At 41.2% G+C, this 24,786-nt stretch overlaps 2 protein-coding genes across 2 annotated transcripts; one reads left to right on the plus strand and one right to left on the minus strand.

Moving 5' to 3' along the window:
• Positions 1–601: 601 nt before the first annotated feature.
• Positions 602–9,719, minus strand: LOC130361066 (uncharacterized). The gene is made up of 4 exons (XM_056563629.1): positions 9,608–9,719; positions 9,353–9,518; positions 4,861–5,070; positions 602–1,052 (listed from the first exon to the last, which is right to left on the minus strand). Exons 1-4 carry the CDS (start codon positions 9,717–9,719, stop codon positions 650–652), a joined length of 891 nt encoding a protein of 296 aa, XP_056419604.1. The 3' UTR covers positions 602–649.
• On the plus strand, positions 9,595–12,537 carry INSM1 (INSM transcriptional repressor 1). The gene has a single exon (XM_056567640.1). It carries the CDS (start codon positions 9,734–9,736, stop codon positions 10,994–10,996), a length of 1,263 nt encoding a protein of 420 aa, XP_056423615.1. The 5' UTR covers positions 9,595–9,733; the 3' UTR covers positions 10,997–12,537.
• Positions 12,538–24,786: the final 12,249 nt, after the last annotated feature.

A 24,786-nucleotide genomic window follows, 5' to 3' on the forward strand; every position in this document is an offset into this window, starting at 1 on the left:
ATAAATAAATAAAATGAATCAATAAATGGAACAATGTTAATGCATAAATAAATAAAAAGAATGTCAATGCAAAAATAACAAAATAAATAAAACAATGTCAATGCAAAGCTAGAAATCAAATGTCAACTGCTTTAAATGTAAGTGGAAAAAAAAAACAAATCTACTAAAAGAATACAATTATTTAGTACAAGTACTTATATAAGCTGGTAGGCTACTAATAAAGTTATACTATTGTTCTGCGGTACACTTGCTCTGTTAGGGCATGCTACCCAACAGGTACGCTTCTCATATCCATGCCTGTATACCAGTGCTTCCCAAACAGGGTGCCTCCAGCTGTTGCAAAACTACAACTCCCAGCATGCCCGGACAGCCGTTGGCTGTCCGGGCATGCTGGGAGTTATAGTTTTGCAACAGTTGCAGACACCCTGGTTGGGAAGCACTGTTGTATACTCTTGGGGACCACCCGTGTCTATTGAATTCAGTGAGCGTCTATGCAATGCAGCAGGTTAAAATGCGAGATCTCAATTGAATGTTGCCCCTCTACCAATTTGCACTACTACGTGAAACCTGCATTAGAAGAAGCTGACCACCCCCTAAGATAAAGCTATTGTATGAATATATGTCTTATTCTAATAAGTAGAACAAAGTCCTAGAACTTAGACCTGAACTGAAGTGAGAGCTGAGAGGCCGAAGCTGTAGAGAGGCAGGTGACTGATGAGGATAGGACTACTTCAGAAGCTTTGCCGTTTGGCATAGGTCTAGTCACTATAAAGAGACGTATATAATCTTTCGGTGCGCTGCACCTGCCCTGCAGAGTCTCTGCTGCTGCTCTTGTGTTTGCTGTCAGCTGCTCAGCCCTCCAGCTACTGTACAAGACCATACCTCTCCACACTGCATCATCTGCCTCAGAGACTGAACAATAGGGACAGGAGCCCCACAAAGATCTCCCCCGTCTATACAGGAACTCACAGAAGCCTAAATAATCCGCTGCATACAATGTGGACTTATTAGGTTTGATGACTTCGTGGCAATTGACCTCTTCTCTTCTACAACTGATAAGATCACAGAGGGTATATTGTGAATTAGATAGATATGAGATAGATAAATATGAGATAGATAGATATGAGATAGATAAATATGAGATAGATAGATAGATATGAGATAGATAAATATGAGATAGATAGATATGAGATAGATAAATATGAGATAGATAGATATGAGATAGATAAATATGAGATAGATAGATATGAGATAGATAAATATGAGATAGATAGATATGAGATAGATAAATATGAGATAGATAGATATGAGATAGATAAATATGACATAGATAGATAGATAGATATGAGATAGATAAATATGAGATAGATAGATATGAGATAGATCAATATGAGATAGATAGATAGATATGAGATAGATCAATATGAGATAGATAGATACATATGAGATAGATAGATATGAGATAGATAAATATGAGATAGATAAATATGAGATAGATAAATATGAGATAGATCAATATGAGATAGATAAATATGAGATAGATAGATATGAGATAGATAAATAGATAGATATGAGATAGATAGATAGTTAATAAATAGATAGATATGAGATAGATAGATAATAAATAGATAGATATGAGATAGATAGATATATATGAAATAGATAGATAGTTGATAAATAGATAGATATGAGATAGATAAATATGAGATAGATAGTTAATAAATAGATAGATATGAGATAGATAGATAGATAGATATGAGATAGATAGTTAATAAATAGATAGATAGATATATAGATATGAGATAGATAAATATGAGATAGATGGATAATAAATAGATAGATATGAGATAGATAGATAGATATGAGATAGATAGTTAATAAATAGATAGATAGATATATAGATATGAGATAGATAAATATGAGATAGATGTATAATAAATAGATAGATATGAGATAGATAGATATGAGATAGATAGATAATAGATAGATAGATATGAGATAGATTGACAGATAATGAATACATATAAGATAGAAGGATAAAAAGATAGATAAGAGACTAGATACATAGATATGAGAAAGAAGGATAGATAAATATGAGCAAGATAGACAGATAGATACTGTATGAGACAGAAGGATAGATATGAAATAGATATGAAGATAGATCAATATGAGATAGGATAGATGGATAAATAGATAGATAAATAGATAGAAAGAAATATATGATCAAGACAGATAGATATGACATAGGAGGATAGATAGATGATAGATATATATGAGAGATAGATAGATAGATGGATACAGTGAACATAAGAAGTCCACACACCTTTTGAAAATGTCAGGTTCTTGTGATGTTAAAGAATGAGACAAAGATAAATCAGCTCAGAACATTTTCCACCTTTAATGTCTCCTATAATGTGAACATTTCAAATGCAAAACAAACTGGAATGTTTGAGGAGGAAAGAAAAAAATAACATCCTATGACCTGGTTGCATACGGGTGCACACCATAAACTAGTATTCTGTTGAAGCATCTTTGGATTTTATTACAGCAATGTATTTCTGGGTAGGAGTCTATTAGAATGGCACATCCTGACATGGCAATATTTGCCTACTCTTCTGGTAAAGGTGCACAGTCCACTGGGCCATTGGTGAAGCCATGCTTTTGTGGCGTTGGGTTGTTGTCGTGCTGAAAGGTGAACTTTCTTTTAATCTTTCTTATGGAGGCCTGAAGGTTTTGTCCAAGATTGTCTGGTATTAAGAACTGTTCAGAATTCCTTTCACCCTGACAAAGGCTCCAGTTTCATCTGAAGAAAAAAGAAAAAAACTGCCCCAAAGCAAAACGTTTCACTGTGGATATGGTATTCTTTGGGTGAGGTGCAGTATTGTTATTGATCCAAAGAACTCTTTTGGAATTATGGCCAAAAAACCTTTGTTCAACCTTTGTTTCATCAGACCATAACACATTTTCCTACATGATTTTGGGGGACTAAATGTTTGTTTTTGCACATATCAGCTGGGCTTGAATGTTTTTGTTTGTAAGAAATGGCTTCCATCTTGCCATCCAACACCTTTCATATGATGAAAACTGGAGATTGTTGCCACATGTAGGACACAGCCAGTACTTGCTAGAAATTCCTGCAGTTCCTTTAATGTTGCAGTCGGCCTCTTGTAGCCTCTCTGACCAATTTTATTCTTTGGACATTCTTTTGTACCCTTCTCCTGACTAATATCTTTCAACAATGAGATCCCTCTGTTACTATGGAAGCTCTCTGCAGACTTTTGCTCTGAGATGCAACTAAGTAAATGTAAATAAAGTCCTACTAGAACAGTTGAACTTTATTTGTGATTATTCAGAGTCCCTTCAAATGATGGCCGGTGTAATGTCTTCTATTTAACATGAGTTTGAATGTGATTGGTTAATTCTGAACATATTCACAACGTCAGTTATAATAGGATGTGCATACTTATGTAACCAGGTTATTCAGAGCTTTTATTTCTTTCTTTTCCTCCTGAAGATTTCGCATTTAAATTGTTCACGTTATAGGTTAAATTTAGGGTCACACCTAACGGATCCGCAGTGTATCTTACGCTGCAAATCCGCTGATGACATTACCCTATATTGTGCCTCCAGCTGTTCCCCCCATGTCGTGCTTGCAGCAGCATGCGCCGCTGCGAGCAGCCACACGGACCTGCGAGTCACTGCATGCATGCGCAGTGAACTCTGACATCTCGGTTGCTCCGTGATGTCTGTAAGTACACTGTGAGTATGCGTGGCAACTCGCAGGCCCATGTGGCAGCTCGGAGTGGCGCATGCCGCTGCAGGCAGGACATGGGGGGGGGGGGGGAACAGTTGGAGGCACAATATGGGGTTGGGTCATCGCCGGATCTGAATACGCTGCGGATCTGTTACATGTGACCCTACCCTTAAGGGTAAGTTCTGATATGATTTATCTTTGTCTCTTTCTTTCTATCCCAAGAACCTGACATTTTAAGATGGTGTGTATACTTTTATATCCACTGTAGATACATATGAGATATATAGACATAAGACAGATAGATATAAGATAGAGGGATAAACAGACAACTAGATAAATATAGATATGAGATAAATAGACAGATTTGCCATAGATAGTATATGTAAAATAGACATATAGATATGAAATAGAGTCTTCTATAAGATCAAACAACGCTATAAGTGATGACTGAAGGATCACAGAGAGTTTAATGTGAATCTCTTCTATATAATCGGAACTAAAGCCATTAGGGAAAGATTATTGTGGGACATATACCTATAGCTCTGGATACACAGCGTGCAATAAATTAGCCTGCAATAAAGCCATAAACAGGGACCCTGCGCCCCATTGTGTGGGCTTAGATGGATGGAGATGTGATGACCACAATCTGGGTGGCTTTTGTGAGATAAGAGTGGCTCAGCCTCCGGTGACTTTGTGTCCAGGGCGACTATACATGGCTTATTGTTTGTGGATATGGAGAGACAGTTGGTCGGAGGAGGACGGGTCCCACCCTGCTCACCCCCCACCCCCTTCCCCTTTTCTTCCAGGCACGTGTCTCCAAATACAGCAGATTGGCCACAATCCCCCTTTCAATAGCAAGAGGTTAATTTCCTATAGCCAGAGGTGAAAGGGGCAAGGGTCTACACACACACTTTATTTACAGCGCCTGCCCATTAACTGCCTGTACTAGCAACAATGACCGCCTCAGACACAAACTATTGTAGCACATAGCTTGCACTTAACTCTATAATGGCTCACTAATATCCAGTGTTGGGAATAAGCTATATGGCATCAGAAGGGACATCTCTTCACCTGCTGGATGATAGTAGTGCACAAGTAGTACCTACCTTGTATGAATAGATGAGTAACATATATGATCAGAGAAGATAAGGCTCCTTCCTATATATCCAGTGACCCGGCGGAGGTAGAACAATGCCAGAGGGGAACTGGTATCTGAAAGAATCCTGTTGTTATCAATAGGGCTGTCTTGGTATAATGCATAGGCAAGAGATGCACAAGGGCAGGATCTCAACAGGCGCCAATTCCAATGGAACTTCCTAAAAATGGATTATGTCAAAACAGAATTTATTAAATACAAAACAACGTGTTTCTGGTCTGAAAAAGACCCTTCATCAGGTACAGTGCATAAGGACAAAGTGTTACAGCAATAACTTATATACAAGCAATATGGCAGCTGCTATTCGGCATGTGAGTTGAAACACCGGACTGGTCCAGGGGCCGGATAGGAAGCCTCAAACCTTCCCTGCAGCATATTCCTATTTAACTTTGACCTTTATATTAGGAAAAATATAATAATATAATATAATATGAAAAACCATCCTGAAAGGGCACAGTTGGCACCGGGTACCTCCAGCCAACTTTCTTATATATACGGTAAACTACATATATAACAATCTGTAAATCTTCAGCTGTTGCAAAACTACAACTCCCATCATGCCCGGACAGCCGAAGGCTGTCCGGGCATGATGGGTGTTGTAGTTTTGCAACAGCTGGAGACACACTGGTTTCATTCGCTTTCTTGCAGCAAATCTATAGTCAATCCAAACCAAAACACGCGTTAGATGTAGAGATTTTGCAGTGGATCAGCTGCGTATTTGCAGTAAAATCCTAGGTGGATCTGCAGCAGAAAAATCCATAATACGTGCAAAGTGACTGCAGGTATGTGTGTGTATATATATATATATATATATATATATATATATATATATATATATAGTAAATTTGAGTAGCGTATTATTACAAGATACTGAAATTTTTTTTTATTTGAATCTATATATATATATATATATATATATATATATATATTACGTATAGTAACATTGACAAATTGACGATAACATTCATATTTAATAATACAGAAATATTGATATAAAATAAGCGATTATTTCCCCAGTCTGATGAACCCCCCTTGGTGTTTCTTTAAATAAAGAATAAAAACAATATATATATATATATATATATATATATATATATATACATATAGCAACAGGAGAATACAGCAGCACACTGCTAGCACAAAGATATAGATAAAACATGAGTATATAGATAAAACATGAGTATATAGATAGAACCTGAAAAGCTATACAGCTGTAGTACAATAAATGAAGATATGAAACTATGAAATTGTGAGGTACTTAGCTTGCAAATTTGGCGCCAAATAGCGTGGACCGTCCCACCACGGTAAGGTGACCTCATTCTGGGACGGACCCTACACTATGAATATGCCTCTGTGTGAACAATACAACAGGTATTGCAAGGTCTGAAACATCCAAGGCACCTTATATACACCTAATAGAGGTGGGTGGGGTGCAGGAGCCAACATGGAGGTAGCCACTCCGCATATATATAAATGTAAATAAATAAATAACTAAATAGTATTTTTAAGAATGGTTTACTATATATATATCTACATATCTGTATATATATCTATCTATATATATATATATATATATATATATATATATATATACACATACATATGGATAGATAGTGATAATACGTATAGTAACGTTGATATATTACGATTGACTATTACATTCATATTTGAATAAATATATATTCATATAGTGACGATTACATTCATATTTAATAATACAGCAATATTTATATAAAATAAGCGGTCATTTCCCAAGTCTGATGACCCCCCTTGGTGTTTCTTTAAATAAATAATGAAATAAATATAAGTAAATAAATAAATAACTAAATAAACCATTATTAAAAATAATACTATATATATATATATATATATATATATATATATATATATAGTGATAATATGTATAGTAACATTGATATATTGATGATAACATCCATATTTAATAATACAGCAATATTGATATAAAATAAGCAGTCATATCCCCAGTCTGATGCCCCCCCACCCCCCTTGGTGTTTCTTTAAATAAAGAATTTAAAAATAAATAAATAAATAAATATAAGTAAATAAATCATTAATAAAAATACTACAGTACTAGATATATGCTAGCTAATAACAGTGAACACTTTCACGCTCTTTACTAATTCTATTTCTCACCTGCAGAGATTATAGGAATTCATACGGATATTTTAGATACTGTATCGCTATTACCTGAAATAGTAATTAATAACATATAGTATTGTACACATCAACACGTACAATATTACTTATACTAAGTGTCAATAGCCCCTCTGAATACATACAGCAAAAGCTTATTACTCACTATTTTTAATAGTTATACTTCTATCAATTCTGCAGGTTTTCTGGGCATGATGGGAGTTGTAGTTCTGCATCCGGAGAGCCACAGGTTGGGGAACATTGATCAAGACCATATGAGCTGTAAGTACTTACCATACTTGCACACTATGGATAGGACTGTTTGTTTTGTTTTTTTTGCCTTTGTATCTTTAGCTGAAGTGGCTTTAACCCCTTATTATCTGAATGAGGAGATGTAGTGTTTAAGGTGTTATTTTTGGGTTGATATTTGTTACTTATTCTGATACGATATTTTTATACAATGCATATTTTACACCAGTACTCTGCTTTTTTATCCTTCAAATAAAACGTATCCAGGCATGAAGCAGACATCTATGGCCACCGGTAAACTACAATAGGTTTATATAAGGGGTAAGTTGTCCCAATCTACAGGATAGGGGATATATAGGTGATTTCTGGGGGTCTGACCACTGATCCCAATGATCCTGGAAATAAAGGAGAAATGTTCCTTTAGGGACTATAGTTCAGTGTTTCTCAGCCAGGGTGCCTCCAGCTGTTGCAAAACTACAAATCCCAGCATGCCCGGACAGCCGTTGGCAACATGTACGTAGTGGCAACATGTATGTGTAGCCTGTGCTCCATTCATTCTCTATGGGGCTTCTGGACATTTCTAAGCCGAGGGTCAGACCCCCCCACTGATTATCTAGTTAACCCTTACATAGATAACCCCTTACCTGGGCCACTAAAATGTTGTCGAACTATGTGCACTATGGAATAAATCACTTTTATCTTTATTGGACCTTTGTTTGAAGTACCTGCATTGAGTGGGTAGATGGATGGATATGAGAGAGATAGGTAGGTAGGTAGGTAGATAGATAGATAGATAGATAGATAGATAGATAGATAGATATGAGATAGATATGAGATAGATAGATAGATAGATAGATATGAGATAGATAGATAGATAGATAGATAGATATGAGATAGATATGAGATAGATAGATAGATAGATAGATAGATAGATATGAGATAGATAGATATGAGATAGATAGATAGATAGATGGATATGAGATAGATAGATAAATAAATATGATATACATAGATTGATGATAGATAGTTAGTAGATAGATATGAGATAGATATTTAGGAGATAGATAGATATGAGATAAATAGATAGGAGATAGATAGATGCATAGATATGAGATAGATAGATAGATAGATAGGAGATAGATAGATAGGAGATAGATAGATATATAGGAGATAGATAGATAGATAGATAGATAGATAGGAGATAGATAGGAGATAGATAGATATGATATAGATAGATAGATAGATAGATAGATAGATAGATAGATAGATATGAGATAGATAGATAGATAGATAGATATGAGATAGATAGATGGATATGAGATAGATAGAGATAGATAGATATGATATAGATAGATAGATAGATGGATATGAGATAGATAGATAGATAGATAGATAGATAGATAGATGGATATGAGATAGATAGATAGATGGATAGATAGATATGAGATAGATAGATAGATAGATAGATAGATATGAGATAGATAGATAGATAGATAGATATGAGATAGATAGATAGATAGATGGATATGAGATAGATAGATAGATAGATAGATAGATAGATGGATATGAGATAGATAGATAGATAGATAGATAGATGGATAGATAGATGGATATGAGATAGATGGATAGATAGATGGATATGAGATAGATAGATAGATAGATAGATAGATCGATAGATATGAGATAGATAGATAGATAGATAGATAGATGGATATGAGATAGATAGATATGAGATAGATAGATATGAGATAGATAGATAGATAGATGGATATGAGATAGATAGATAAATAAATATGATATACATAGATTGATGATAGATAGTTAGTAGATAGATATGAGATAAATATTTAGGAGATAGATAGATACATATGAGATAAATAGATAGGAGATAGATAGATACATAGATATGAGATAGATAGATATGAGATAGATAGATAGAAGATAGATAGATAGATATGATAGATAAATAGATAGATAGATACACAGCTGACAGGCACATTGATATCTCAGCAGGTGTGGACACATAGCAGCAGTCTTGCCTTCTCCTGGTGAGGCGGTGTGCACACACACATGCGGTTCTTGCTCCCCACACCTCTGCCCCCTCCTCCCCCCTCCTGGCACGTGTGTCCTGGCATTGAGAGGCAGCGAGGCGTGAGGGGGGCGGGGCCAGGCGTGTGCCGCTGCAGCCGGAGGGGAGGGGCGGGGCTCAGGTACATCTGCTGCCTCGCTCCTGTCCCCGCCCCCCGCAGCACTCCAGCCGCCGGGCCCGGCCTGTGATTGGCTGAGGCGCTGACAGCTCGGCGTGTGCTCGGGACCATAGCGGCTTATAAAGAGGAGGCGGCCCCGGGGCTGAGGATCCGCAGCTCGTGCAGCACCTCGGACAGATCCGCCGCGGCCAGTGCCCATACCCGCCCGCAGACATGCCCAAAGGCTTCCTGGTGAAGAGGAGCAAAAAGTCCCCGCCCGTGTCCTACCGGGTCCGGGACGAGGATGAAGAGCGCGGGGAGTGGATGCTGCTGGCCGCCGCTGTGTCCGGGCAGAGGCCGCCGCTGTGCACGGCTACAGGAGGCTTTCCAGCCCCGGCCAGTCCTGACCGTGCAGCCCCCGCTCCTTCCTGCAGCCCCCGGCCGCCTCCAGCCGGGCAGTACGGCAACCCTGACTCCGTGCAGCCCTCTCTGTCCAGCCCGACCCGCCCGGTGAGCCGAGAGTACCTGGACCGCAGCTTCAGTCTGGGCTCCCCAGTGTCTGCCGAGTCCTTCCCGGCCGTGGTGACCTCCATGGAGCCGCAACTCTACCTGCCCACCGACCTGAAGCTGAGCTCCTCGGGCAGCCTGCCGCCCGCCTCCTCCTCCTCCGCGGGGCCCCCCAAGCGTCCTGCCGAGCCCCAGAGCAAGATGAGCGGACACCCGGCCCACCCCAAGCCGCCCGCCGCCAAGAAGACCAAAGCCATCCGCAAGCTGACCTTCGAGGACGAGGTGACCACATCCCCGGTGCTGGGGCTGAAGATCAAGGAGGGTCCGGTGGATCCCCCCCGCAGCTCCGGGCACAAGCCCCTGGGGGAGTTCATCTGCCAGCTGTGTAAGGAGGAGTACAGCGACCCATTCTCCCTGGCCCAGCACAAGTGTTCCCGCATCGTGCGGGTGGAGTACCGCTGCCCAGAGTGTGACAAGGTGTTCAGCTGCCCGGCCAACCTGGCATCACACCGCCGCTGGCACAAGCCTCGCCCCCCGGCCGTCCCCAGCGCCCCCAAAGACGAACATCTCAGCGACCGCGACACCCCGAGCCCCGGCGCCTCCGAGTCCGGCTCCGAGGACGGTATGTACGAGTGCCCGCAGTGCGCCAAGAAGTTCCGCCGCCAGGCCTACCTGCGGAAACACCTGCTGTGCCACACCGCCGAAGAGCTGCTCTACCCGGAGGACAGGCGGGCCAAGAGCCCGGGGCCCATCAACCTGAGCAGCAGCTCCGAGTGCCACCCGTGCCCGGTGTGTGGGGAGACCTTCCCTGGTAAGAGCAGCCAGGAGCGGCACATCCGCCTGCTGCACTCCTCCCAGCTGTTCCCCTGTAAGTACTGTCCTGCCACCTTCTACAGTTCGCCCGGCCTCACCCGGCACATCAACAAGTGCCACCCGTCCGAGAACAGGCAGGTCATCCTGCTTCAGGTGCCTGTGCGCCCAGCCTGCTGACCAGCCAAAGACCAGTGTGGGGAGGGGGTCACTGCCAGCCTGCCAGGCCCAGTGCAGGACACGGGAGAAGAGGGCATGGCCCAGCCCTTCCAAAGGGACATATATGCCAGGCTGATGATGCCCGCTCATGCCACCACCATTGGACTGCTGCCAAACAATGGCCCTGACCACTGTGGCCTGAAGAGAACTGTGCCTTTCCCAATGCCACCCCATGCTGCCACCCTGCCAAATTCAGACACAACCAGAAGCAGTCATATAGGTTGAAGTGCATTAAAATGTGGTTATTGTGCTTTAAAGTGAGACAGCCAGTCACGCAGGGCAGAGAGCGCTATGGGTAGACTTGTACCAATGACTGTGCCCACCTGGTAAGGGAGGCAGCACCTCTGTACTAAAGCAATAATGTTCTCCAGAGAACACCACTGAGAAATGGTACAGCACTACAGACATTTCCGCTGCCCACCCTAGTATGGACGCTTTGCCCTGTCCTAGAGCTTGGCACTGCCCCTCCAGCCTTTACAGGGGGGACATTATTGCTTTCCTGCTGTGCTGCCTCCCGCTCAATCACTAGTGATGCAAACATGTGATAGTGTTGTCTCTCTGTGTCTGCTCCTTCATGCCATGGCACCGGGCCTGGCAGCAGAATGTAAGTGTAGCTGTTCTGTAGTCTTTTCTGTTGTAGGACGACACGACACAAGACGTCACAGTGTTCATGGTATGTGCGTAACTCGTGTAGGGTGGGCGCCTTCTACTTTCCTTGCCAGCTTTGCCCACTCTTCTTGTAGACAGGGGTCTTTCCTGTGATTGTTGTCCCCGGCTCTTGTCTTGTTGATGGTGTTTCTGTCTGGAGTCCACACTGCCTTTCGTTCCCAGCCTGTCCCTGACATGACTATTAGCTTTATAATGGCTGGTGAATGCCGCCCCATCCTGTCTATTTCTCTATATTTTCTGTGAACAAATCTGTTATTAGGATGCGGGAGAGGGAGACCTTGATTTAGTCTTTAGCCACAAATGCCTTGTCTCATAACTTTGTAGAAGAAATGATAAACTTGCCTTGTATCACTATGACCAGTCATCACCGCCATTGCTGCCGCCTGCCGGGTGCTTACACTAACTATCCAAATGTATATGTTAATTTTATGATTAATTATGTTTATTTATTCCTTTATTTATTGATGTGAATGACAGATGTGACTATTATTTGATCACGCTTTTATTAGAGTGTTTTGTTTTTCGGTATAACATTCCGGATTGCAACCTCGTTATTTTTTCATTTTTTTGTTGTTTTATTTATTGGTCTTCTTTGTTTTCTACACTGACAGCTCTATAGTGAAGGGTTGCACCTTTCTACATTCCTAAACAAATGGCTATTTCCATTCATTGTGCTTTAAGGGGCAGACGGCTCTTTTAAACGGATAGCTCTTAAATGTCTAGAAGCAATCTCTTTTCTACATACAATATTTTCTTATCTGCTAGCTATTTATAGAGAGCTTCAATAGAACTGTTTCGACTGTGTAACAATTTGCTATTCAAATAAAAATATTTTCAAATTGAAATGTAAACTTGTAACTTGTGTTTTTACTCTACAGTTACTGGGTCTGGTATACATAAGCCTTTGTCATAGACAGTGCAACCTCTCCAGAAGACCACCACTATGTGGAGACCACCCCTATCTACAACCAGACTATTCTGTGCTGGATTCCCTCATCTCCTATGTGTATTCAGGTGGTCATTTCAAAGAGGTTTCACTGTCCATCACATAGCTCTACATATTGTGGTTACACACAGGTACCCCAATAGGTAAATGAACTAGACGTACCAGGGTCACCACCTTCATTTCTAACAAGAATGACACAAACAGAAGGGAAAACACTTAGCAATTGTCTTTGTAAGGTTTTAAGCACGTAGGGGGGTCTCTGCTTTAGAGCCCTTAATATTTTACATATATTCTTATAACTTTGTTAGGTTTTTTTGTTTTGTTTTTTAAAACTTTTTATTTGTGTTTGTTCTAAATATTTATAGTTACTGATTTTGTTTTTTAAATATATCAAAATATATTAGTTATTTTATTTATTTTTATTTATTTTTTATCTTACATACATTTATATGCTGTTTAGGAATTAGTTTTTCCATCATAATCTTAGATCATTTTAGGAATAGTTGTTGAACTCTGTCCTATTCTTCACAATTTTTAGAGTTTATTTTTTTTTATTTTACATACATTTATATGCTGTTTAGGAATTAGTTTTTCCATCATAATCCTATATAATTTTAGGAACAGTTGTTGAACTTGTGTCCTATTCTTCACAATTTTTTGAGGTTTTTTATTTTACATACACTTATATGCTGTTTAGGAATTAGTTTTTCCATCATAATCCTATATAATTTTAGGAACAGTTGTTGAACTTTTTTGTCCTATTCTTCACAATTTTTAGAGGTTTTATTTTACATACATTTATATGCTGTTTAGGAATTCGTTTCTTTTTCCATCATAATCCTATGTAATTTTAGGAATGGTTGTTGAACTTTTGTCCTATTCTTCACAATTTTTAGAGCTTTATTTGATAAAGGACAGATATAGAGTTGACAATCACATCTCGAAGCATAATTATTTACAGAACCAGCTTGAGTTACAGGTGATCTGTGAATATTCAGTGAAGTTGCATCAGTTTTTGGGATTCCATGCTAGGGTTACAGTAAAAGATGTAGTCATCTTTCAACAACAGTTGAATCATCGGCCACTGAGGGAACTACAAGTGCCAGGATCCCGGTTACCTGATGACTCTAGGGGATGAAGTTACATAGGGATAAAGCATTAGTCATATATGGATCATGCAGGACGAACATTTCTCCCTGTCCGTGATTTCAGACACTTGAGATTTCTATATGTTTGTGCTGAACTACTGCAGTCAATGTAAGTGCATTTTCCTCTTGAGACAACTTTTAAGGTTCTCATTAAGTCATTCTGTAATACATTTGAGGGTAAGCCCTTTATTTTATTTTTTTTTATCATCTTGTGGCTATAGTGTACAAAAATGAACAAAAAGCATTACGAATAAAATACACATTTATTGGATCGCGCACAAAAGTTGAAGAACAAGCTTTAGAAGGTGGAAACTTATCTTGCCGAGAAACAGAGTATCTATCCCTCAGCTCTACCATATCCTATAGTCTAAAATTGCAATACAGTCCTATCAGTCTTCTATAGGTTAGTAGAGGGAACACAACATCAAGGGAAGATATACGATTCCTGGGACTTATACTACGGTCACAGAGGGGTATATGTATAGTTATTGTGTATAAGTGGCCACAATATCTGTAGTATAGATCAGCGTTTCACAACCAGGGTGCCTCCAGCTGTTACAAAACTACAACTCCCAGCATGCCCGGACAGCCTTCGGCTGTCCGGGCATGCTGGGAGTTATAGTTTTGCAACAGCTGGAGGCACCCTGGTTAGGAACTACTGGCATAGAGGTCAACTGGTCAAATCAACTGGTGCCAGAAAGTTAAACAGATTTGTAAATTACTTCTATTAAAAAAATCTTAATCCTTCCAGTACTTATTAGCTGCTGATTACTACAGAGGAAATTCTTTTCTTTTTGGAACACAGAGCTCTCTGCTGAAATCACGAGCACAGTGCTCTCTGCTGACATCTCTGTCCATTTTAAGAACTGGCCAGAGTAGTAGAAAATCCCCATAGCAAACATATGCTGCTCTGGACAGTTCCTAAAATGGACAGAGATGTCAGCAGAGAGCACTGTGGTCATGATGTCAGCAGAGAGCACCGTGCTTGTGATTCAGCAGACAGCACTGTGTTCCGAAAACAAAAGAATCTTCTCTGTAGTATTCAGCAGCTAATAAGTACTGGAAGGATTAAGATTTTTTTTAATGGAAGTAATTTACAAATCTGTTTAACTTTCTGGCACCAGTTGATTTAAAAAAAAAAAAGTTTTCCACCAGAATACCCCTTTAAAGGTATAAGAAATAATCTATTGAGAAATGACTCAATGGCCCTGATTTACTAAGAGTGTTGTGTAGGCTTCTTTGTGGGTTTTAATTCCCTACAATTTATTTTCCACGGTATTTACTAAGGTTTCCCTACATTTTCCACTTTCCCTACATTTTCCTTTTTTTACATATGCTCTGATCTGTAGGGTAAAATCCACTACATTTTATGTGGAAACCTTAGTAAATATGTTGGGTTTTTGTGAAAATGTTGGGAACGCGCCCCTTTTCCCAGACCACCCCCCCCCCCCCCCCCCCTTTGCCCGGCAGTCACGCCCCTTTTTCAGGTTTTCTTAGCAAAATGGAGTTAGTCAGGGTTTTTTCAATTCTGGCGCAAACAGAATTTCTGGCGCACAAACGGACAAAACATGTTGGGTTTGCAATAGTAAATGAGGACCACTGTCTTGCACTCTATGAGCTGTGTTAGGACGTTCCCAGAGGACTTCTTTACTTACTGTTCTGCAGTGTAATAGATGGGAGACAATCTAGTGTCACCATAAGCTGTGACAGACCCAGAAGCCAAGTCAGGTGCAAGAACACTAAAAGGAAGAGTGGAGCAGTCGTCTGTGACAACCAATCAGATGCCACCGCATTCTCCAGCGGAATCTGATCGGTGCCATGGGGCACTTCTTTGTCTCATCTTCTAGTTATGATACATTCCCCCAACTATGTGTACAATATATATATACACACACAGACACAGTCATGGCCGTAAATGTTGGCACCCCTGAAATTTTTCTAGAAAATGAAGTATTTCTCACAGAAAAGGATTGCAGTAACACATGTTTTGCTATACACATGTTTATTCCCTTTGTGTGTATTAGAACTAAACCAAAAAAGGAGGAAAAAAAGCTAATTGGACATAATGTCACCAAACTCCAAAAATGGGCTGGACAAAATTATTGGCACCCTTAACTTAATATTTGGTCGCACACCCTTTGGAAACAATTACTGAAATCAATGGCTTCCTATAACCATCAATAAGCTTCTTACACCTCTCAGCCGGAATGTTGGACCACTCTTCCTTTGCAAACTGCTCCAGGTCTCTCTTATTGGAAGGCGCCTTTTCCTAACAGTAATTTTAAAGGGGTTATCCAATGAACGTAATAAAAAAAATAAAAAAAACTCAGGTCAGCATAGGACATTAACTTTGCATCTATTATTCTACTGTGACTTTTGTATCTCCTGTACACGGCTCTAACAAACCTTTTTGCCCTCCTGCTTGTTTCCTTCTCCGCACGCTGTCTTTAAACTACAGTTCCCAGCATTCTTTGCTGCCGCTCTGTGCTCACTTCCTCCTAACTGCTGTTTTCTGCCCCAGTCACCTGACCAGCCCCAATGCTCGGAATGTTACTAAGCAACCATTCCCATCCTGCTTTCATCTGCTGTACTACATAGCAATGATTCACAAAATGGGGGCCTCAATCTGTTGCAAAACTACAACTCCCAGCAAGCCCAAAAAGTCAAAGTCTATCTGTGCATGTTTTTAAATAACTGAACGCACCCTCTTTGGGAAAAACTGCTACATAGTATAGATAGACAGAGATATATCTCCCCAATATAGCTCTATTAAAGCATTATATATATATATATAGATACATTGTATATACACATTGCATATACACACATATATATTTGAATAAAAAAATATATACACACGTATGTATTTTTTTCATACAAGTAATTTGTGCATATTAGATATCTTTTATGTACATATAAAAATATTTGTATATATTACATATAATCAGTGTTTCCTAACCAGGGTGCCTCCGGCTGTTGTAAAACTAAAACTCCCAGCATACCTAGCAACCAGAAGCTGTTCAGGCATGCTGGGAGTTGTAGTTTTGCAACATCTGGAGAGACACAGTTTGGAAACCACTGTGCACAACTACAACTCCCAGCATGCCAAGACAGTCCATGCATGTTTGGAGTTGTAGTTCAGCAACATTTGGCCCTTCACGTGTTGTCGAACTACAACTCCCAGCATGCCTGTACAGTGTGAACATGCTGGGAGTTGTAGTATTGCAACATCTGGAGGGCAAAAGTTTGGTGACCACGTCACAGTCGTCTCAAAACCGTGCACTTCTATCTATTGCATAAATAAAATTCTCAGCATACACTTCAGCAGGGAGTTTGTTTTTCAACATCTGGAGGGGAACAGTTTGGAGACCACTGTGCAGTGGGCATCAAACTGTGCCCCTTCAGATCTTGCAAAACTACAATCAGCTGTCAGCATGCTCAGACAGTCCAGGCATACTGGGAGTTGTAGTTCGGCAACATCTGGCCCTTCACATGTTGCTGAACTACAACTCCCAGCATGCCTGGACAGTCTGGGCATGCTGGGAATTGCAGTTTTGCAAGATCTGAAGGGGCACAGTTTGGAAACCATTAGAGTGTGGTTTCCAAAATGAGCCCTTCCAGCTGTTGCATAACTACAACTCTTAGCATGCCCTTCAGCTGTCAGTGCATGCTGGGAGTCGTAGTTTACAAAAAAAAAAATTTAGGTAGGCAGCAGTTCCCCCATATTAGGGGCATAGTTTCCCCACATTAGGTAGCACAGATTCTCCACATTAGGAGCAAAGTTTCCCCACGATAGGTACCATAGTTTCAACCCCGCCCCCCCTTCTCTCCGGCGGCGGCATGATGAGTGACGTCACTGACGTCCAGACCCGATGAGCGGCGCAGTAGGGGAGTTGTAGCAGTGGAGCCGGAGCTGCAAAGAAAAAAAAAAAAAGAATAAAACAAAACGGAAAGTTATACTCACCCCCACTATTACTGCTCCGGTCAGTGTGACTGCTGCGGCTCACCCGAGTTTCTGCAGCCGCTCATCTCCCTCCTCTGCGCTCCAGGGCAGTCATCAGTGCAGGGAGCGTAAGGGACCAGACGCGCTGCAGAAGTCTCCCGCTCTCCCTCGCAGATGGAGAGTCAGGTGGTCGTCTCAGCAGTTGAGTCATGTGATCTCCGTCTCGGAAGATGCCAGAACAGGGAGGCAGAAAAGGGTTTTGATGACATTTCACCATAGGAATAGTGGTGGAAGGAGTATACATTTTTAATGGATGTTTATAGCAAAAATAAAAAAAAACTTTGAAGGAGGAAACTAATAATAGATAAAAATTATTAACTGAACTACCCCTTTAAGATCTCTCCACTGGTGTTCAATGGGATTTAAATCTGGTGTTCAATCTGGATTTAGATCATTGCTGCCACTTCAGAACTCTCCAGCACTTTCTTGCCATCCATTTCTGGGGGCTTTTTGACATATGTTTGGGGTCATTGTCCTGCTGGAAGACCCAAGATCTCGGATGCAAACCCAGCTTTCTGACACTGGGCTGTACGCGACCCAAAATCCATTGGTAATCCTCAGATTTCATGATGCCTTGTACACAATCAAGGCACCCAGTGCCAGAGGCAGCAAAACAACCCCAAAACATCATTGAACCTCCCCCATATTTCACTGTAGGTACTGTGTTCTTTTCTTTGTAGGCCTCGTTCCGTTTTCGGTAAACAGTAGAATGATGTGCTTTACCAAAAAGCTCTATCTTGGTCTCATCTGTCCACAAGACATTTTCCCAGAAGGATTTTGGTTTACTCAAGTTCATTATGGCAAAATGTAGTCTTGTGTTTTTATGTCTGTGTCAGCAGTGGGGTCCTCCTGGGTCTCCTGCCATAGCGTTTCATTTCATTTAAATGTTGACGCATAGTTCGCGCTGACACTGATGCTCCCTGAGTCTGCAGGACAGCTTGAATATCTTTGGAACTTGTTTGGGGCTGCTTATCCACCATCTGGACTATCCTGCGTTGACACCTTTCATCAATTTTTCTCTTCCGTCCACGCCCAGGGAGATTAGCTACAGTGCCATGGGTTGCAAACTTCTTGATAATGTTGCGCACTGTGGACAAAGGCAAATCTAGATCTCTGGAGATGGACTTGTAACTTGTAATGAGATTGTTGACATTTCTCCACAATTTGGGCTCTCAAGTCCTCAGACAGTTCTCTTCTACTCTTTCTGTTGTCCATGCTTAGTGTGGCATACACAGAAACACAATGCAAATACTAAGTGAACTTCTCTCCTTTTTATCTGCTTTCAGGTGTGTTTTTTATATTGTCCACATCTGTTACTTGCCCCAGTATCGCCCCCTCCCATAGGCTTGCATTGAGGGGCGGAGCGTGACGTCACACGGGGGCGCAGGCGTGACGTCACACGCCGCCCGCCCTGTGATCGCCCGTAATCAGACCCGGATCGAACACGCTCCGGGGACTGATTACAAACGGGGTGCCGCGTGCAAGATCACGGGGGTCCCCAGTGGCGGGACTCTCGCGATCAGGCATTTTATCCCCTATCCTTTGGATAGGGGATAAGATGTCTAAGCACCAAAGTACCCCTTTAACCCCTTAAGGACGCAGGACGTAAATGTACGTCCTGGTGTGGTGGTACTTAACGCACCAGGACGTACATTTACGTCCTGTGCATAACCGCGGGCATCGGAGCGATGCCCGTGTCATGCGCGGCTGATCCCGACTATTGATCGCAGCCAGGGACCCGCCGGCAATGGCCGACGCCCGAGATCTCAATACAGATCCCAGCATCTGCGGGGGATCCGATCATTCAGAACGCCGCACGGAGGTCCCCTCTCCTTCCTCCTTCCGGCTCCCGGCGTCTTCTGCTCTGGTCTGTGATCGAGCAGACCAGAGCAGAAGATGACCGATAACACTGATCTGTTCTATGTCCTATACATAGAACAGATCAGTATTAGCAATCATGGTATTGCTATGAATAGTCCCCTATGGGGACTATTCTAGTGTAAAAAAAATGTAAAAAAATGTAAAAGTAAAAGTAAAAAAAAAGTGAAAAATCCCCTCCCCCAATAAAAAAGTAAAACATCCGTTTTTTCCTATTTTACCCCCAAAAAGCGTAAAAAAAAAATTTAATAGACATATTTGGTATCGCTTCATGCGCAAATGTCCGAACTATTAAAATAAAATGTTAATCATCCCGTACGGTGAACGGCGTGAACGTAAAAAAAAAAAAGTCCAAAATTGCTACTTTTTTAATACATTTTATAAAAAAAAACTATAAAAAATGTATTAAAAGTTTTTTATATGCAAATGTGGTATCAAAAAAAAGTACAGATCATGGCACAAAAAATGAGCCCTCACACCGCCACTTATACGGAAAAATAAAAAAGTTAGAGGTCATCAAAATAAAGGGATTATAAACGTACTAATTTGGTTAAAAAGTTTGTGATTTTTTTTAAGCACAATAATAATAGAAAAGTATGTAATAATGGGTATCATTTTAATCGTATTGACCCTCAGAATAAAGAACACACGTAATTTTTACCATAAATTGTACGGCGTGAAAACGAAACCTTCCAAAATTTGCAAAATTGCGTTTTTCGTTTTAATTTCCCCACAAAAATAGTGTTTTTTGGTTGCGCCATACATTTTATGATATAATGAGTTATGTCGTTACAAAGGACAACTGGTCGCGCAAAAAACAAGCCCTCATACTAGTCTGTGGATGAAAATATAAAAGAGTTATGATTTTTAGAAGGCGAGGAGGAAAAAATGAAAACGGAAAAATTAAACTGTCCTTAAGGCCAAAATGGGCTGAGTCCTTAAGGGGTTAAGGACACAGCCCTTTTTCACCTTAAGGACGGAGCCCTTTTTCGCAATTCTGACCACCGTCGCTTTACGAATTAATAAATCGAAAACACTTTTACCGAATATTCTGATTCTGAGATATTTTTTTCATGACATATTCTACTTTATTTTGGTGGTGAATTTTCGGCGCTACTTGCATCCTTTTTTGGTGAAAAATCCCAAAATTTCATGAACATTTTGCATTTTTCTAACTTTGAAGCTCTCTGCTTGTAAGGAAAATGGATATTCACAATAAATTTTATTTTTATTCACAAATACAATATGTCTACTTTATGTTGGCATCATAAAATGGACATATTTTTGCTTTTTGAAAATATTAGAGGGCTTCAAAGTAGAGCAGCAATTTTCAAAAATGTCTTGAAAATTTCAAAATCTGAAGGGACAGATGTTACAGAACTACAACTCCCAGCATGCCTGGGCAGTCTAGGCATGCTGAGAGTTGTAGTTTGGCAACATCTGGAGGGCTACCGTTTGGGCACCACTGTAACTCCATCTGGGCATGCTGGAAGTTGCAGTTTTGCCTTCCTAGTGGTTGCCACAGTAAAGATCACTTTACGGTGGGGGGGGGGGGTTTGGAATGAAAGTGAAAGTAGTTTCTCTACCTGAGCCAGGATCCAGCAGTCTCCAGCGACGATCGGGGGTCCCCAGGCATCTTCTCCTCCAGGTACCAGCCTCCATCTTCTCCCCACGTTCCCCTCGACATCCAGGGGTGGGCAGAACGGGGGGTTGCCATGGCAACCCACTGTCCTGCCCTGCCATTGGTCAGAATCAGTTCTGACCAATGGCAGGGGATAGGAGGAGATCGCAGCACTGCGACCTCGCTCCTATCCCTCAGGATGATCAGGGCTGTCCCTGACAGCTCCGATCATCCCTATTTTTCGGGTGATCGGGTCACCAGAGACCCGATCAGCCCGGAATAGCAGAAAATTGCATGTCTGAATTGACATGCGATTTTCTTCGATCGCCGGGATGCCTGCTGAATGTGCCGGGATGTGCCGGGATGCCTGCTGAATGATTTCATGCATACGCCCCACGTCCTTAAGGACTCGGGATGCAGGGCGTATGCATACGCCCGGCGTCCTTAAAAGGTTATAAAAAAAAAATATATATCTATATATATAAAACTCAATGTGTGTGTATGTATGTTCTACAAAAACTTCCAAACGGCTGAAGATATTAACATGAAACTTGGCCACATGTTACTTATATGTCAAACATAGGATATGTAATTTAACCCTTACTCACCCCCATTTGCCAGGGGCGGGGTTTATGTTTAAAGTCCCATACAAGTCAATGAGAAATATATGTTACTGCATAACTTCCAAACGGCTGGAGATATTTTGATAATACTTGGTCACATGTTACTTATATGTCCACTTAAAATATAGGAAAGTTAATTTAACCCTTAACTACCCCCATTTGTGAGGGTCGGGGTTTTTGTTTAAAGTCCCATGCAAATCAATGGGAAATGTATGTTTCCACATAACTTCTGTACGGCTGGAGATATTTCAATACCTGGTACACATATTACGGGTCGGGATAGGAGGTCGAGATAGGAGGTCAAGATAGGAGGCAAGATGGTCGGGATAGGAGGTCAAGATAGGAGGTCGAGTTAGGAGGTCGGGATAGGAGGACGGGATGTGAGGTCAGGATAGGAGGAGGGGATAGGAGGTCGGGATAGGAGGTCGGGATAGGAAGTCGGGATAGGAAGTCGGGATAGGAGGTCGGGATAGGAGGTCGGGATAGGAGGTTGAGATAGGGGTCGGGATAGGAGGTCGGGATAGGAGGTGGAGATAGGAAGATGGGATAGGGGTCGAGATAGGAGGACGGGATAGGAGGTCGGGATAGGAGGTCGGGATAGGAGGTCGGGATAGGAGGTCGAGATAGGAGGACGGGATAGGAGGACGGGATAGGAGGTCGGGATAGGAGTTCGGGATAGGAGGATGGGATAGGAGGACTGGATAGGAGGACTGGATAGGAGGACGGGATAGGAGGACTGAATAGGAGGACTGGATAGGAGGTCGGGATAGGAGGTCGGGATAGGAGGTCGGGATAAGAGGTCGGGGTATGAGGACGGGATATGACAACAATATATGGGGATGGGATTTGAAGTCAAAAGCTTCCTCCTTTGTTGATTTTCCTCCACAACAAGGATTAGGAAGGAAAAACCGGGCAACGCCGGTACTCAGCTAGTATGTATATATATATATATATATATATATATATATATATATACACAATATATATATATATATAAATAATTTTATGTTATACCCCTAGATTACCAAATAATCTGTCTACTAAATTTGCCAGAATTTGTGACCAAAAAACACAACCAACTGGCTGTTTTACTCAGAAACCCTAAAAGGGGCGTGGTACCTGTGAAAAGGAGTGTGGTTGGCAAAAAAGTGTGGGTCCCCGACAGTTTTGAATCATCCCAACTTATTTACTAATGTTCCCACATAAAATGGGGTGGATTTTAGCTCTGGAAATCTCGACAGCTCAGAACAGCTGTAAAAGAAAAAAAAAAGAAAAACGTAGGAAAAAATTGGTAAGTTAGTGAATACCATAGAAAAATACCCATTGGGGGAAAAAAGACCACAAAGAAATCTACACTCCAGGGCCAATATATTTTCTTCACCGGCCCGACATAGGTTCTTGACTGACTACACCCATTGTCTGCAGCCATCATCTATTGGAAGCTCTGAGGACCAAACCTAGGAATGGAATCCAAGTCCCCATGGGTGGTGAAGGGTGAAGACCAGGGGAATCTATAAATGGTTCTCTATATTCTCCTACCCTGGGCAGGGAGGAACACTTTATAATACTCCATAGATCTGAGATTCCCAGCTGGATTTCCTGATAAGAAGCTCCAGAGAAAAAATTTAATATATCTGTTGATATAAATGTATATGTGTGATTCAGTCTATGTATACAAGACTTCACAATGAAGAGATTCCATCGTGATTGGAGATGTTCATAGAGCTAACAGCTAACAGAACAAGCAGCTTGTAGGTCCCATGTGAATGTGATGCCGTGTGCTCATCTCTTACAGCTCTGGTCACCGGGGAAAACACTACCGGGTAAATTAGTCAGGTGTCCAAGATGTGTTCAGTACCTGATGCCTTCAGAGACAAGATATTGGACATAGGGGCCTTGTTAAAGAAGATTACAGGAAACCTGTAATATACTGTGCTCGTAATGATTAATAATAATAATTATGGCTGATCCAATACATTCAGAAATGTATCAGAGTATTTCACATTTAGCTTTTTTATTATTTTATTTTAGTATAAGGCCACAACATATAGGGGGAGATTTATCAAAAGCTGTGTAAAGGAAGAGTGGTGCAGTTACCCAAAGCAACCAATCAGATTGCTCCTTTCATTTTTAAAGAGCCCTGTCAAAAATGAAAGTAGCAATCTGATTGGTTGCTATGGGTAACTGCACCACTCTTCCTCCACACAGGTTTTGATAAATCTCCCCCATAGAGTCCCCCCCCCCCCCATTCTGCACTTAATACCCCATAATGACAGTTAAAACAGAATGTTAGAAGTCTTTGCCAGTAGAGCTCAGAGACTGGATTGTGTGTAGACATAGATCTGGAGAAAGGTATAAAAACATTTCTAAAAGGTTCCCAAGAGCACAATGGCCTACATAATTATTCAATGAAAGGAGGTTCCTAGAGCTGGCCACCCTGCCAAACTAAGTAATTCGGGGAGATAGGGCGCTGGTAAGAGGGATAACCAAGAATCCAATAGTCACTCTGTCTAAGCTCCAAAGATCCCGTGTGCAGATGGGAGAAACTTCCAGAAGGTGAACCAGCACTCCACCAATCCAGATCCTATGGCAGAGTGGCCATAAATAAGCTTCCCTATAGTAAAAGACACATGAAAGCAGCTTGAAGTTTGTAGAAAAGAATCTATGGGAATCTCAGTCTGTGAGAAATAAGATTCTCTGGTCTGATGAAGTCATGTCTAGAGGAAACCAAGCACTGCTCACGACCTGTCCAATACAATCCTTACAATGAAGCTTGGTGGAGGCAGCATCATACTGTGGGAATGTTTTTCAGTAGCTCAATGAAAATCTGATCCAGAGTACTCTGGGCCCCAGACTAGGCAAA

The sequence above is a fragment of the Hyla sarda genome, chromosome 3 (genome assembly GCF_029499605.1).
Source record: "Hyla sarda isolate aHylSar1 chromosome 3, aHylSar1.hap1, whole genome shotgun sequence".
Taxonomy (NCBI): Eukaryota; Metazoa; Chordata; class Amphibia; order Anura; family Hylidae; genus Hyla; species Hyla sarda.